Raw genomic sequence first — 16,886 nt, forward strand, 5'->3', positions numbered from 1 at the left:
AAGGTCTGGAGACTTCATGACCTTAATGTGCTTCTCCTTGAGCCACTTCTTCTTTGTTGCCTTGGCAGTATGTTTTGGGTCATTGTCATGCTGGCTGAGGGGGGAGGGCCTCATCCAAGATTTTACAATACATGGCCCCGTCCATTGTACCCTTGATGCGGCAAATTTGGCCTGTACCTTTAGCAGAGAAACTGCCCAAAGCATAAAGTTTAAAGCTCAGTTTTGGTCTCATTTGACCACAGCACTTTCTCCTAATTCTTCCTTCTCTGATTCAGTTAGATGTTTATTGGCAAACTTCAGACGGGCTTTTACATGTGCCTTCTTAAGGAGAGGGGCTCGCTGTGTTCGGAGAAAAATATGCTGGCAATGACCCTTAGAACACCATCCCTACTGTCAAACACAGAGGTGAAAATATTTATGCTTTGGGGCTGTTTCTCTGATAAAGGTACAGGCCGGCTTTGCAGCATTGAGGGGCCAATGGACCAGGCCATGTATTGTAAAATCTTGTATGGGAAAAACACCTTCTTTCCTCAGCCAGAACACTGAAGATGGGTTGTGGATGGGTCGTCCGGCATGACAGTGACCCAAAACATACCGCAAAGGCAGCAAAAGAGTGGCTCAATAAGAAGCACATTAATGCCACGGAGTGACCTAGCCAGTCTCCAGACCCTAATCCTATAGAAAATTTATGGAGGGAGCTGAAAATTTGAGTTGCCAAGTGACAGCAGACAAATCTTAAGGATTTAAAGAAAATCTGTAAAGAAGAGTGGACCAAAATCCCTCCCGAGATGTGTGCAAACCTGGTCACCAACTAAAAGAAACATCTTACCTTGTGCTTGCCAGCAAGGGTTTCTCAACCAAGTAATAGTCCTAAATAAATAAAAGGTTGCAGCGCTAAACAATATTTTTACTTTGGTGGAGAAACACTAGCTGATGTCGGTATTGAATTCACATTGACACAGAATATCGTCTTCCACTTGGATTTATGAGTTGTTTGGACCTATGTTCCATTGAAGGACTTGATTTTTCAGACACTTTTCATAATATTGTTTAGCGCTGCAACCTTTTATTTATTTATTTCACTGGTGTTTGTATGTTCACACTGTTTTGCAAGCTGCTATTTTTTGTGGATTAGGCGCTGCATTTTTCTTTTTATTTTAAGTAATAGGTCATGCTTTGCTTGGGGATCAAATACTTATTTCACTCACTGAACTACAACTCAATTTATAACATTTGTATCATGTGTTTTTTTTTTTTTTTGGGGTTGAAATTCGGTCTCTGCTATTTAAAATACACCTATGATACATATTCTAGACCCTTAATTTTTTTGTAAGTGACCAAACTTACAAAATCTGCAGGGGATCAAATAAATCATTTCTTATGTCCTCTGACAGTCGCCACCCACTCATTCAGTCTTCACCAATGGGTATTGACCTCTTATCCAAAGGAGCAAGCTAGGCATAAGACTTGTTAAAAACAAAAGTAATTTACATAGACACACCTATGGGGGCTGTCCCACTGGTCCAATACCCCCTGCTATCAGCATTCCCAACCCAGTTTGTCTTCTGCTTAGTTAGGAGTAAGATAGGCTCTCCCTGTGCTGGGGCTACAGTCTCAGCCTTCTTCTATTTTATTACTTTTATTTCATGCTAAGTGTTTTTTTCTTGCACTTTTTATTTGTTCCTGCGCTTAGTTAGTCGGATCTTTGGAAGACTATGGCGTTTGCGGAGCTGGGAGTCGGACTGGCCGTCCTGGTGCTCCAGAACAGAGGGCCTTATGGAATCCCAGCCCGCCATTGAGCGTTTAGCAGGCTATGCGTACGCCCTGGCCTCGCAAACGACCTGTCCCTGTCCTCATGGACGAAAGCCCGCGAGGTGGCCACCTCGCTTGGACGTCCCAACCGCGGTTCCGTGCCTTGCTAGCGTCCTGCTTTTTTGGCTGACGGCACCCCCACCATCTGGGGTGGGAGGCTTCCCGTCGATGAGAGGCGCCCACGCCATCTGGTACGGTAAGTACATTCTGTGTGGGGCCTCTGTCTGGGGATGGCAGTCTGCTAGGTCTGTGGTATCCCCTCATGTCTGTGCGTCTGGGGCTCGCCTTCCTCCCGATCCCTGTGGGGGCTCTACCGCGTCTAGGATGCTTTGTGGGGGTCCCTACCCTGGGTGACACTGTTAGTGGTGTGTTTGGGTGCAGACATGCATGGGCGCCCCGCTGCGGAGTAAAAAACCGCGGGTCCGCCATTTTAGGTGTGGGCAGCTGCTTGGCTTCACTATGGGCACTTCTGCAGCTATCTATGTAGTGTTTTTTGGCGCCTTCAGGCGCCATCTTGTATGTGGCACTGTTTTCTTCTTTGCACATGTCGGCGGCCATTTTCCCAGAGCCTCCCATTGCTTCTATGGGCAAATATTTTCCCTTAGCCTGAGTCCTGTTCAGCCTCATGCAGTGTGACATCACTTCCTTTCTCATACAGAGGAGATCGTCAGCCAGCGTGGTAACACTTGTGGGGGTCTGTTCTTGCTGTTTTGTGGGGAATATCTCTGGCTATCAGCTTTATTCCTGCCTGAGGGGTCTATCAGTGTAGTCCTTAATAGCGGTGTATTGCGGTGGAATTGCCGTGCGATTTAAAGGGCCAGCGCCAAAAAAGTTTCTTTATGGACTCCCAGGACAGCAAAATTTCCCCCAGCTTTGGTGGATGATTCAGGCTCCTCTGAATCTTCTACACTTACTGCTGCACTTGCGACTTTAGCGTCCAAAGTGGATCTTTTGATGGTTGAATGGGATTCTAGGAAAAGGCCTAGGTTTTCTTCCTCTTCTGATTCTGAGTCTGACATGGTTGCCGTAGATAGTGTGCTCCTTGAAGGGTCTCATTCCTCCCAGTCTGAAGGGGAGGCAGAGGACGAGGAGGGGGATGATTCCCCCCCTGGGACAGCCAGAGAACGTGCTGCTATGGCTGCGCTGATTACTGCTGTTAAAGATACACTACATTTAGAGGATGAGCCCAATCCTCCGGGTAAGCGGTCCTCCTTTGGAAACCCACGGATCCCAAAAAGCGGCGCAGGTGTTTCCTTGTCCCGCTGAGTTTTCACGAGACGCTGAATGAACAATGGCGCAATTTGAAGCACAATTTTGTGGTGCCTAAACGGTTTCAACTCCCTTACCCCTTTGCGTCTCCTACGGATTCGTGCTGGTCTGTGGCCCCTAAGGTGGACCACACGGTGCCCAGATTGAACAGGGCCACTCTGGTGCCCACCGAGGATTCTCCAGTCTTCAGGGACCCTACGGATAGGCGGTTGGAATCCCTTGCCCGCCACGCCTATATGGTGGTGGGCTCCATGTTGAAACCCTTTTTTTGCCTCCGTCATGGTGTCTCAGGCTGTGGCAGATTGGACCAAGGTGCTCAGACGCACCCTCGTGGCTGACTCTGCCCCCCCTACTATTTTGGAGATGGTGGACCAGATTAGTCAGGCAGTTATGTACCTGTGTGACGTGGCCTTAGATGATTCCCCTTTAGCCGCGAGCCTGTCTGGTGTCGCGGTGCTTAACCATCGCTTGATTTGGCTGAAGAGCTGGTCGGCTGACCAGACTTCCAGGAAGACGGTGTCTGACATCCCTTATGCGGGGATTCGTCTTTTTGGGGAATCCCTGGGCGAATTGGTTAAAGGGGTCACTGGGGGCAAAAGCACTCTGCTGCCCCAGAATCCTAAGGGTAAGTTCTTCCGCGTTAAGCGGGGCCCTTCCTTTAAACCAAACCAGGGATCCTTTCGTGCTTTCAAAGCACAGGACAAGAGGAAAACCTTTAAAGGCCATGGCGGCCAGAGGAAGCCTTGGGCGGGTCAAGTCAAGTCAAAGGCCGCCCAGGCTGGAGCGGCGGCCCAGTCCGCCTCAACCCGAAGGGACGCCCTCACTCGTTCCAGGGGTGGGGGGATGTCTGTGCGGTTTTCTCTAACCTTGGCTGCTCCAGATTCCGGACAGGTGGGTTCAGGAAATCATTCGATCGGGTTACAAGATCGAATTCCTTTCGCAGCCAGCGGACAGGTTCTTTCCCCTCAAATCTTCATTTGACCCCAGATCGTTTGCAAGATCTTCATCGGGCGGTTCAGGATCTTCTCACCCAGGGGGTGATAGTCTCGGTGCCGCATCGGGACAGATTTCGGGGGTTTTACTCGAATCTGTTCACTGTGCCCAGAAAGGAGGGCAAGGTGCATCCAATTCTGGACTTGAAAGCTCTGAACCGCTTCGTGCGTGTTCAAAAATTCTGCATGGAATCGCTCCGCTCGGTGGTAGCCTCTCTGAGCCCGGGAGATTTCCTGGCTTCCATCGACCTGAAGGATGCGTATTTACACATTCCCATATTTGATGGTCATCAGGAACACTATCAGTTTGTGGCGTTACCTTTCGGTCTCACTTCGGCTACAAGGGTGTTTACCAAAGTGCTGGCTCCTGTTTTGGCACTGTTACGGGTGCAGGGAATTGCGATCTTGGGATATCTGGACGATCTCCTGTTAAGGTCGAGAGCCAGTCAGAACCTGCTGCGCGATCTGTCCGCTACGGTTCAGATGCTCCAGGATTTCGGGTGGACCATCAACGTTCAGAAGTCTCCTTCGGTTCATCTCCCCTACTTGGGGATGGTCCTGGACTCCGCCCGAACAAAGGTGTTTCTGCCGGAGGACAAGCTCCGGACCCTGCAGGACGAGGTCAGGTCCCTCAGAGACAACGAGTCCTCGTCACTCAGGACCTGTATGCGGTCCCTGGGGTTGATGGTGTCAGCCTTTGAGGCGATACCGTTTGCACAGTTTCACACGCGGTCTCTCCAGGGGGAGATACTAGCCAGATGGGACAGACTTCCTCAGTCCTTGGACCTGAGGGTATCTTTGAGTCGCCTGACCAGAGAGGATCTTCTGTGGTGGCTCCAGTCTCCGGCCGTAGCGGAGGGGGGAGTCCTTCCGGCCGTTGTTGTGGACGGTGATTACCACGGATGCCAGCCTGTCGGGCTGGGGTGGTGTTCTGGGCACACTGTCTGCCCAGGGCACTTGGTCGAAGGAGGAATCCTCCCTGCCGATAAACATCTTGGAATTGCGAGCGATCAGGCTGTGCCTGCTCCATTGGTCGGATCATCTTCAGGGCCGCCCTGTATGGGTGCAGACGGACAATGCCACTGCAGTGGCCTACATCAATCACCAAGGGGGCACCAGGAGGGCCCGGGCGGCCCTGGAAGTGACCAGAATTCTGTCTTGGGCCGAGACACATGTCCCGGCAATTTCGGCAGTTCACATTCTGGGTGTGGAGAATTGGCAGGCCGATTATCTGAGCCGCCAGACCCTGGACCAGGGGGAATGGTCCCTGCACCCGGAGGTGTTTCAAATGCTGTGTTCGAGATGGGGATCCCCGGATGTGGATCTGTTCGCTTCCCAGCTAAACAAGGTGGGAAGGTTCATGGCAAGAACGCGCGATCCTCTGGCAGACGCCTCTGATGCGCTGGTGGTGCCTTGGAATCAGTATCGTCTGATTTATGCTTTCCCCCCGATTCAGTTGTTGTCCAGGTTCCTTCGCAGGTTGGTCTCGGAACCGAAGTTGGTGATTCTGGTGGCCCCGGACTGGCCACGCCGGACTTGGTACACGGACATCATGCAACTGGCCGTTGAGCCTCCCTGGCGACTCCCGTTACGAGGCGATCTGCTGTCTCAGGGGCCGATATTCCATCCTGCTTTACAGTTGCTGGCTTTAACGGCGTGGCCAGGTCCTGAGAGATCGAGGTCTCTCTTCGGCGGTCATTTCTACCTTGCTTAAGGCTAGGAAGGCCTCGTCCGGTAAGATCTATTACCGTACCTGGAAGGCTTATTTTGCCTGGTGTGAATCCAGGGACATCCATCCTTGCTCCTTCTCGGTGGCGAGGGTGCTGGCCTTCCTGCAAACTGGTGTGGACCAGCGTCTTGCACTGACCACGATCAAGGGTCAGTTGTCGGCACTGGCCGTCCTTTTCCAGCATCCCTTGGTGTCAAAATCTTTGATACGCATCTTTTATTCAGGGGGTGCATCATTTGGCTCCTCCTAGGAGGGCGCCTTTACCTCCTTGGGACCTGAACTTGGTCCTGTCCGTGTTGCAATGTCCTCCCTTTGAAAACATCAGGGAGATTACTCTGCCTGTGCTGTCACAAAAGTTTGCCTTTCTGGTGGTGATCACGTCTGCTCGCAGAGTGTCAGAGTTGGCGGCCCTGTCCTGCTGCTCCCCCTATCTGGTGGTTCATAGGGATAAGGTGGTCCTGCGACCTAACCAATCTTTCCTTCCCAAGGTGGTTTCGGATTTTCACCTTAACGAGGATATTGTCTTGCCTTCGCTGTGTGCGAATCCCAAGCATCCTAAGGAGTTTGCTCTGCACTCCTTGGATGTGGTCCGGGTGATCAGGGTGTACCTGTCGTCTACTGAATCCTTCAGGAAGTCAGATTCTCTCTACATCCTTCCCGAGGGCCCTCGGAAGGGTATGGCTGCGTCTGCGGCGACCATTTCAAAATGGATCAGACAGACGATTGTACAGGCCTATTCAATTAGGGAACGGGTTCCGCCCTTCCCTGTCAAGGCGCACTCTACCAGGGCGGTGAGTGCGTCCTGGGCTTTCCGGCATCAGGCTTCGGTGGCCCAGATGTGCAAGGCGGCGACTTGGTCGTCCGTGCACACCTTCTCAAAATTCTACAAACTTGATGTTTTGGCATCAGCAGATGCCTCCTTTGGCCACAAAGTTCTGTGTGCGGCAGTGCCTCGATGGGGTCAGGCCGTTGCCTGTCCCTGTCTGTTGGGGTTGTTTTTTCTCCCCCTTTGGTTATTTGTTTCCTGGGTTGTTTGCTCCAGTTGAGTTTTTTTTTGGTTACCCAGAGTTTTGACCTGATAAGGTTCCTTTCTCTGACCTGGGTGCTGCGTTGCCTTTGTGATGGTTGCGCTTCCCACCCCTCCTGTCTACACTGCTTTGGGACATCCCATTGGTGAAGACTGAATGAGTGGGCGGTGACTGTCAGAGGACGTAAAACTGAATTTTTGTAAAATCTTACCGTAAAATTCCTTTCTCCAAAGTCCTCTGACAGTCGCCGCCCCGCCCCTCTATTGGGGTTCTTTTGGACATTAACTGCTTGCTACCAAACTGAGTTGGGAATGCTGATAGCAGGGGGGTATTGGACCAGTGGGACAGCCCACATAGGTGTGTCTATGTAAATTACTTTGTTTTTAAAAAATCTTATTCCTAGCTTGCTCCTATGGATAAGAGGTCAATACCCATTGGTGAAGACTGAATAAGTGGGCGGCGACTGTCAGAGAACTCAGAGAAAGGAATTTTACGGTAAGATTTTACAAAAATTCAGTTTTTCCCTGCTGTATGCTCCCAGGGCACAGCAAAATTGTAAACCGTAAATAAAAGGGATAAGTCTAAAATGTGGCATACACCTCATTGGACTTAAAAGTACACATAAAAGTGCTGCAATTTTTAGAGCTTATTAAATTGAACTCTTGAATAACCAAATAGGGTCTACATACAAAAAGCATGTGTATTGTTCCTTGAATCTTGATGTCCTTTGTGTATTTTATCAAGATCTGTGCAGTAATTGAGTATGAAACTTTGTCTCTGTGCAGGAGATTCCTATGTTCATGACCAGTTTCTGCTGCTCTCTCCATGTGCAGAGTCACTGATCTGGTATCTACCCCTTTCTCTGTAGTTTTCTGAAGGCCGCATGTGGTGGGTAGGGCTGCTGGGCCCCTCCCACAGCTCTGCTTTCTTTACAGACTATGTGAAGCACAGTTATGTCACTCTTCTTTTACAAGGTAATATCTGGGTTTGCAGAGGCATTTGATGCACACAAAGGAAATTTTATATCCTTTTTTTTAGCTATTGATAAATATATTTGAATTAAATATTTTGTGCCCAGAGTACAGCTTTAACCACTTACACTTAGAAGTACGGGGGCAGAGTGGCTCTCCTGTGCCGGATCCTGTATCTAGTATGTGATCCAGCACTTCTGGGTAGGGGACACTCAGCATCGGCTCTGCTGTGATTAGTCCCTGCACCTGCTGATCGACGAGGAGGAAGACAGGACAGAGCTCTGTGTGTGTAAACAATTCAGAGCTCTCTCCTGTCAGGAGGGATCTGCTGTTTTTTTTTGTTTCCCTACACTTCCTTTTTCCTCCAGTACTGTGAATTTTTAACCACTTAAGCTCTGGAAGGTTTTACCCTCTTCATGACCGGCCCATTTTTTTGCTATTCGGCACTGCACTACTTTAACGGGCAATTGCGCAGTCCTGCAACACTGTATACAAATGAAATGTATATCATTCTTTCACACAAATAGAGATTTCTTTTCATGGTATTTAATTACTGGGTTTTTATTTATTTATTTATGTACCGGGGACTGGGGAGTGCTGGGTACTGCTATTCAACAGTACCTGCAGACCCCCCTGTATTTCATAGCGGTTAGCCAAATTGACCCCTATGCAGGTCCCTGTAACCAATAGGCATTGACCCCCGAAACATGCATGTGGCCCCTGGGTATCCTATAGTACTGTGATGGCGAACCTTGGCACCCCAGATGTTTTGGAACTACATTTCTCATGATGCTAAACTACACTGCAGAGTGCATGGGCAGCATGGGAAATGTAGTTCCAAAACATCCAAGGTTCGTCAGCACTGCTCTAGTATCTCTGAGCCAAGTTTAAGACCCCTAGTCACCAGGGTTTAGGTACCACCAGGCTCATAATTTAAGTCAGCTTGGTGCTGTACAGCAATCTTCGAGTGGACACAGTTGCAGGGCCCCAGCTTGGGCACCAAACAAGTCCAGGGGCCCATATTTGGCACAGAGGTAGGGGAGATCTTCCTTTACCACTCTTAAAATGTTGAAATGGCTAGCCTGAAATTTTCTGGTCAACTTTTTCAGGGGCCTCTTGGGAGTGTGTGGCCCTTTGGGGGTACCGTGGAGCAGGTACTGCTGGGTACCATATTACTCTCCATATTCTTAGCTATCAAATGGTATCTGCAGAGCACTGCTCACTGGTACCTATGTTACACAGTATTCGTGCAAATTCGACCCCCATGCCAGTCCTCGTAAAAATTAGGCATCAGCCACAAAAGTGTGTGGCCCCCTGGGGGTCATCTAGTATCCCTGTACCAAGTTTGGTGCCCGTAACCCCCGTGATTCGGGTACCACAGGGCCCTAAATTTATGTTAGATTGGCCCGCTATGTTAATCTATGGCTTGGTCGCAGTTGGGAATTTCAGGGGCCACAGCTCGGGCCCCAAAAGAGTCCAGGCTCCCACAGCTTGAGCCCCTGGACATGTTTGTGGCCCTTCAAAATTCCCTACTGTGCCATATATTAACTTGGGCAAGGCTTGGGCCCAGTGGTTGCAGAATGATGTTGCCCAGGGGCACCAAATATGGTACAGGGTTACTAGAGGACCCCCAGGGGCCACAAAAGTTCTTTGGGGCAAATGCTTAATTTTCATGGGGACCTGCATTGGGGTGGGATTTTCCCGACCACCACAGGACACAGGAACTGCGGAGCCCCGCTCTGCAAATACTGTTAAATAGCTAAGAGTCCAGAGATTCCTGCAGTACCCACCTATCCCCGCTCCGCAGTAGCACCCGGGGGCCATACACTCCCAAGGGGCCCCCTAAAAATTTGACCATAAAATTTCAGGTTAGCGACCCCAAAATTGCAGGGGTAGTGTAGGAAGACCTTCCCTACCTCTGTGCCAAATTTGGACCCCTGGACTCATTCAGGGCCCGATCTGTGGTCTCTCAAATTCCCGATCACGGCTGCACCATAGATTAACATAGCAGGACAGACTAGCATAAATGTAGGGCCCTGGGGTAGCGGAACCACGATGCCCAGGGGCACCAAGTCTGGCACAGGGATACTATATGATAGCCAGGGGCCACATTTGTTTGGGGCCAATGCTTCATTTGCACAGGGACCTGCATTGGGGTAGACTTCAGCTGCCCACCGCAGAATAGTCAAGGGATTCCTGCGGTATCCAGCACTCCCTGCTGTGCCGTACAGCCACATACTCTCAAGAGGCCCTAGAAAAAGTTTACCAGGAAATTTTGGGCTAACAAACACCAAAATGTTTGGAGTGGTAAAGGAAGGTTTCCCCTACGTCTGTGCCAAATATGGGCCCCCGGACTCATTTGGGGTCCAAGCTGTAGCCCCTCAAATTTACAGACTATGACCCTGCCATAGATTACCATAGCAGGCCAAGCTACTATAAATGTAGGGCCCAAACCACGGGGGTTCAGGACACCATACTTGGCAAACTTGTACTAGAGGACCTCCAGTAGCTACACAGATTTTTTGGGGGCAATGCCTAATTTTCACAGAGACTGGTATGGTGATCGTCTTTGGCTAGATACTGCGGAAATGCAAAGCCCCGCTTCATTGGTACTATCGGATAGCTAAGACTATGGAGATTAACTATTTGCCCAATGATGGCTACACCGCGGTCAGCTTATTCTGGGAGGGCGTACAGGGACGTACTCCTGGAAAAGTGCTTCCCGCGATTGTGGTAAAGGGCCAACCACAGGGGCCCTTTACCACGTGATCGCTTCATCTAATGACGGAGCGATCTTTTGTCAACAAACCGCTGCATGTCCAGTTCAGCTCTCTCCTCGCACGCTGTACACACCGATCAGAAAACCACCCCTGCCTCATTCATGCCTATCTGTGCCTCATTCATGCCCATGCGTGCCTCATCTGTGCAACATCAGTGTGTCCCTCATCATCCAGCCTGTGTCCCCCCATCACGTAGCCCGTGTCCCCGCTGTCATCCAGCCTGTCCCCCATCATGCAGCCCGTGTCCCCACCGTCATCCAGCCTGTGTCCCCCATCACACAGCCTGTGTCCCTGCGCTGTTCACAATTGTTTTTTTTTGGAGAGGAACTATAAATCCCAGCATGTCCTTTCAGGCTCAGCTGCATCCTGCCTGTGTCTCTGCGCTGTTCACAATTGTGTTTTTTGTTTTTTTTTGAGGAACTATAAATCCCAGCATTCCCTTTCAGACTTAGCTCTGCTAACTCCTGTAATCAACAGAAGAAATGTGACTCAGAAGAAGATAAAGATGGAAGTGTTTAATTCCCCATACACTTGAATGTACACAATGCTTCACATAGACACGGGACAGGTAAACGCGTTTCACGATTCCATTTCTTCTGTTGATTATTGGACTATTGGATGACGGATCTGACCTGCACCGGAACACTTTATCTCACCTGAGCGGCTTTTTTCTGTTACCTGCTCTGCTAACTCCTGGCTGTGTCTCTGCCCATTCAAACAGTGCATAGGGATTCTCACAATTGTACAAGTACTGTGGGGGGATAGCACTGTTTTTTATTTGTCAAAAGCTCCAACTGTCAGGCACTGTCCACGGGCACATGTGCAGTAGTATTGAATTGTGTTGCTGCGAACTCCAACTCTCATGCACGGCATTGGAGTTCTCTGTGAACGGGCATTGACGTTCGCACATGCGCAGTAGCGGCAACTTGCCGAGATGTCCGATTGGAAGTGACGTGGGTTGGAGATCTCGGTAGGTTAGAACTTTCGGCAGAACACCGGGCCATTGTCTTCTCCCGGCAGGGTAAGCCATCCCCGCTGGTAGAAGACCGTGATTATCGTTAGCGGTATTGGCAGCTGCTAGCGATAATCGCAAGATAATTGGGCAGCCTGGTTGCACCATAGTTGATCAATCAACTTGGTACATTCAGCCTGCCTATTAATGGTTTGATCCGTGCATGGTCGGCTTTGCAGGGAGAAAAAAAACAGCCACATCGCTGATCCATGTAAAGAGCCCTGTGTTGTTGGTAAACACGGGCTCTGTAATGTGATTCACTAGGCCGATTAGCAGGTCCCGGCTATAAATCATTGACCAGGACCTGTTGACTGATGTGGAGGTGGGCAGGCGCCCCCTACGCAGATATGCTGGATCACGTACATGTACGAGATCCGGTGCAGAGCAGCCGTCCTGCTGCAGTATGTTTACATGGGGCGGTCCGCAATAATGGGTTAATGGGTGTGTTAATAAAGACACAAGAAATTTTTTATAATTTTTTTGTGTTATCAGCTTAAAAACATTGTTTGTCTATTGTAGTGTCAGATCACATTTTATGGCAAATTACTGCAGAAAACCAGTTAATTCCAAGGGATTTGCATACCTTTTCTTGCTACTGTATGTGCAAATAGGTCTACATGTTTTCCAAGTCTAAAAACCTGCTTTACAGACAGTCAGAATATCCCTGCTGCAATAGTTATGGCGACAAATTTGCAAATGGAATGACACTTGAGTGACAGGGTAAGGTTTCAGCAGGTCAAATATGGCCAGCTAAGAGATATACTTTAAGATCTGACCAATTTTAATGCAGCCGTCTTACGGTTTTAAATCTTATCTAGACACTAACCGTGCCATGTTATTTCCACTTCTTACCTATATTTTTGACAGTTACAATTGCTAGGTTGATAAAACTGTTGCGTCACTTGTTCTTTGGTATATATTTACTTAGAAATATGTTCCCTGCTTTGTAAGGGCAAAATATCTGCATTAAGTAAATAAATTCCATATCCTTTGGTGGCAGATTAGAGAAGACTCCGATATCGAAACTAGGTACCAAAGAGACAGTCTAATTGGCTAATACTGAAATATTGTCTAAACACTAGGATTTTCTTATCTGATTGACTGCACACTGTACGTGTCAATCCATTTTGTGGATCTTATTAGTGAAGAAAAAGAAAGTCTATGTCCTGGAGTATTTATCTCATCAGCCATGATTGCACAGCTAGACTTGATATAGTGATCAGAGACCAAAGCTGAGGGTATCTTCCAAAAGAGCTAATAACCTAATACCAGCATGGGGCTCACAGTTAAACAGTGATTTAACCTTTCAATTGCCTTCATGTCTAATAGTATGCCTTGTTACTTTTCTGTGTTTTCAGGAAATGTATACTTCGATGTCCAGTCTGTTGGAGAAAGATATGGGAAGTTTATTGGTACTTTTTCAGATTTAAACTCTGAACCAGGTAATTGGTTAGTAGTACATAAACATACTTTAGTATAATTCTTGTAATGTTCATGAAATGTGCTAGGCTACCTTGCACAGACGTACACACTAGCTATACATATACTGAGCACTATATGTACAATCTGTATTTCTAAAAATGTTTCATATATCAAATGAAAGATGCCAAAGAATGCATTTTATAGCCAGTCTGATGAAACCTGCCTCTTTTTTGTATGTGGAGACCCAGAGAGGAAATATACAGTCAAAATATTGATGAATATAGGGCCTGCATAACGTAAAATGTTTACACAACTTTAAAATAAGTGCACTTATTGTATCAATAAGGTAGGTTCCACCAGTCGATCCGTAGCCAAAATGTCAGTGGAAGAACCTAACTCCAACGTCCAGGAAGTTTTATACTGCCCAGAGCTGGAACCATGTTTTTCTCCATGGGAGCTTTTAGCAGTCTTTGAAACTGCATGCATTCAATGGGATTCACCTTGCACGCGCATCAGCTAACGGCCATCTTTACAGTCATTCCCTATGGCAGGAATGCTAAACCGGTGGCCCGCGGAGCCCTCTGATGTGGCCCACGACCTCATGCTCTGGGATAGGGGGGGTCAGTAAACCCAAATTTCAGGTTGCTGACCTGTCATCCCAGAGCAGCAGAGAGGATGGAGCCGGCGCCTGAGGAAGCAAGTGGCTTCGGATCACTCTAACCTTTCTAAAAGCCTAATGATACCAGCAGAAGCTAAAAGACAAAAAGGTCAGTTTATTAAACATCACAATTTTGTAATGAGCATATTAGCAAGGGCTATTAGGCTGTTGTCATACTCAGCCACAGGTGCAGTGCTCCTGCAGCTTTCCTGTGGGGTTAGCTGTACTGAGCCATAAACTTCTATTCTATCCTGCAGGTTTGGTGCGCTTTCTGTGGGGTTGGTGCAATCCTGAATGCAGGAGTTTTGGTGCACTTTCAGAAAGTACACCAAATCTGCAAGACATAATAGAGGCCTATGGCTCAGTGCAGCTAACCCACAGGAAAGCCATAGGTACACTCCTCTGCATCCACGCGGTGGGTAAACCGCAGCATGTCAGTGTGAAAGCAGCCTTATAGGGGGCTCAAGACAGTGAGGGCTTATTTACAATTGCAGTTTGGGAGATAGTAAAACCCCACAATTGAGACATGTTTTTACCACACACCCCCATCCCATGGTCATAATGGTGACCCAGCCTTATGCTCCAGGGTGCCCGTGCGTCCTCCCTGTCCTATTCTGTTTTACACTTGGACTGGAGGGGTGGTGGGGACGGCATATACAGGAACCAACCCTCTCCATTTTCCTCTTGCAACCGCTCCTCCTTTTCCTCCCACCGTTACTCAGTGGCTGCTAGAAGAAAATGTTCACTATGCTAATCAAAATAAATAATTTGGAATTCTGAACAATTGCATTTTATCGCTACCTGCAACTGGTTCCCAAATCAGTTAAGTGTTCTTCACTCTTTCAGAGAGGTTGAGCACCCCTGCTCTATGGCTTTTTCTAGTGAATGCATGCCAATTTTAAAGGCTGCCTTACACAGGTTTGCATTGGCTTCATTCTCTTTATTTTGCCAAAATTATAACTGGACATTATGGTTAGCCAGACTCCTAATTGGTTTGTGAACATACAAAATCATTTTACATTTAAAGATATTAATCCACTTAGGTTAGCTTTGTCTGTTAATAGGCTGTTAAACATATTTAGTTACATTACTACTATGATATTAATTTTGCATTTCTCAACTCTTATGTTGCTGACAGCTGACAGCGACAAGAGGTCTCCCAGAGATTTTGCACTATGGAAGTCTGCTAAACCTGAAGAGCCTTTCTGGGTTTCTCCATGGGGGAAAGGAAGACCTGGTTGGCACATTGAATGTTCCACAATTGCAAGGTACATAGATGTAAAAGTGCATATCGGCCGAACAAAGAGCCCTGTAGCAAATGCAAGAAAACTTTATTTTGCCTTTTTTTTTGATTTATACAATGATAAAATTGGGGCTTAGTTTTAGGTTCCTGTGGGTTTTTTTCTCTTAGTAAATGGAGGAGTTAATGTACAGGGGGAAGGATTCGTTCCTTGCTCCAGAGCTGAAAATGATTCCTTCTCTATCGTTCATTGAAAGACAAAGCTCCTGATCTTCTTAACCTTCGGGTTATACTGCCCCCTACAGGAGTAGGACACTAGGCATAAAAAAAAGCTGGACTACTTCACCTATAAGCAGTCCCAGGGGGTATACTCCCACTCTTGGCTATAGGCACTTTTTTTTTTCTGCCTATTCAGGAGTAAGGACCTAGTTCCTTGCTGGGATCTTCCGTCCTGGAAATTTTTTTTCCCTTTTTAATGGATTTTTCTATTTTTGCTGTGAGAATCTACAATCTCAGCTACGCGCTTGGTCTGCCGCAACATAGCCCCACTGGACCTGGGCTGGCCTGTGAGTTAAACATCTCGCGAGGTCGCATACGACCTGGCCTCGGCCTGATTTGCAGTGTTCCTCCTAGCCGATAGCCCCCCATTTCGATGGAGAGGAGGTTCTGTCTGGAGCGGTGCCCACCCTGTTCCTGGTATGTTAAGTAGCTGTCCCCCCTAGAGGGTTTTGGGGTGGACGTGGGCCCCTCCCTGGGACGGTTGGACCCCTGGGTTCTCCTCCTTCCCATGCAGTGTCCCAACTCTCTCGGTGGTCTCTGCAGACACTTCGTCCTTCATTTCACTATCCCCTCCCCCCCCCACCCACACCCATGGGGTGACCACACAACCTTTTCAGGTTGGTTTGGGGTGCTGAGTTGGCGATAGGGGTGGGATGCGGCAACCGGATGATTGGCTTTTGGGAGGGGTCTGTACCTGGTGGGGGCTCCTGCCAGGACCCCCCTTCCTGCTGGTGTCGGTTTCAGGGTTCTTTGGACCCCTCCTGGGCCCCCCCGGGGGCCGCTTGGTGCCGCCATTTTCTTGAAGCCTGTGGGCTGTAGATTCAACGTCCATTTTCTCATGGTTTCTCATTGCTAAAAGCGGCGGCCATGACTGTGACGCATATATGGGCGGTGATTTCGGCGGTGAGGGCCCCTCCTTATCCCCTGGTGCTGACTCCTGGATCTTTCTCTTCCTCATCGCCGCATGCGTGTGCAGATAGCCTGGTGCTGCAGTGCCTGATCGGTGGGTGGTGAGTCTGGTAGGGTCCTCTACCTCTCTGCTATAGGACCGGTTAGTGCTTTATGCCTGGCGACCTGTGGTGCTGCCAACGCGGTGAGGGGTGTCCCTAGCAGTGTTTTTACACCTTTTGTGAGTCCCCCTTTTTCACTCATGGAGTCCTTGGAGCACATTTCCCCACCTGATCCCCTCTCCGAGGCTGCCGGGCCCTCGGAATCCCCACAATCCCTTACTGCACTGACGGTGGTTCTTGAGTCTTTGGTGTCCAAGGTGGATTTGGCCCTGGCAAAAGGGCTAGCAAAAAGCGTCCCCCGCCTTCACCTGCCTCATCTGTCTCATTAGGTCCTGAATCTGATTTGGCTGCTGCGGAGTCAACCTGCTGGGTCTGTCCACACACCCTGATTTTTCAGATAGCGAGGATGATTCCTCTGCTCCTGTAGCCGCACATGAAAAGATGTTTGTGGATGCACTGATTGTATCTGTGCGTGAGACTTTAAAAATGGAGGCTGCAACTGATGCCGCATTGGAGGCGTCCGTTCCTCTTGGCACCCACAAGCCCTCCAGAGCAGCAAGGGTGTTCCCCTTTCCCGCTTACTTTGACAAAATTGTCGCTAAAAAGTGGGGTTGTCCAAAACGCCCTTTTGTGTTCCCTAAGCGCTTTGCTATGCGGTACTCTTATGAGGACCCCCTGCTTAAA

General features: G+C 48.7%; 1 protein-coding gene across 1 annotated transcript in view; it reads left to right on the forward strand.

Moving 5' to 3' along the window:
- CARS2 (cysteinyl-tRNA synthetase 2, mitochondrial) overlaps positions 1-16,886 on the forward strand; it is a 131,146-nt gene that overhangs the window by 57,408 nt on the left and 56,852 nt on the right. Inside the window, exons 6-7 of the mRNA XM_082246278.1 lie at positions 12,952-13,035; positions 14,812-14,941. Coding sequence (XP_082102404.1) covers positions 12,952-13,035; positions 14,812-14,941 — 214 coding nt within the window. The remainder of the gene's footprint in view (positions 1-12,951; positions 13,036-14,811; positions 14,942-16,886) is intronic.

The sequence above is a fragment of the Pelophylax lessonae genome (genome assembly GCF_965119305.1).
Source record: "Pelophylax lessonae genome assembly, chromosome: 2".
Classification (NCBI taxonomy): Eukaryota; Metazoa; Chordata; class Amphibia; order Anura; family Ranidae; genus Pelophylax; species Pelophylax lessonae.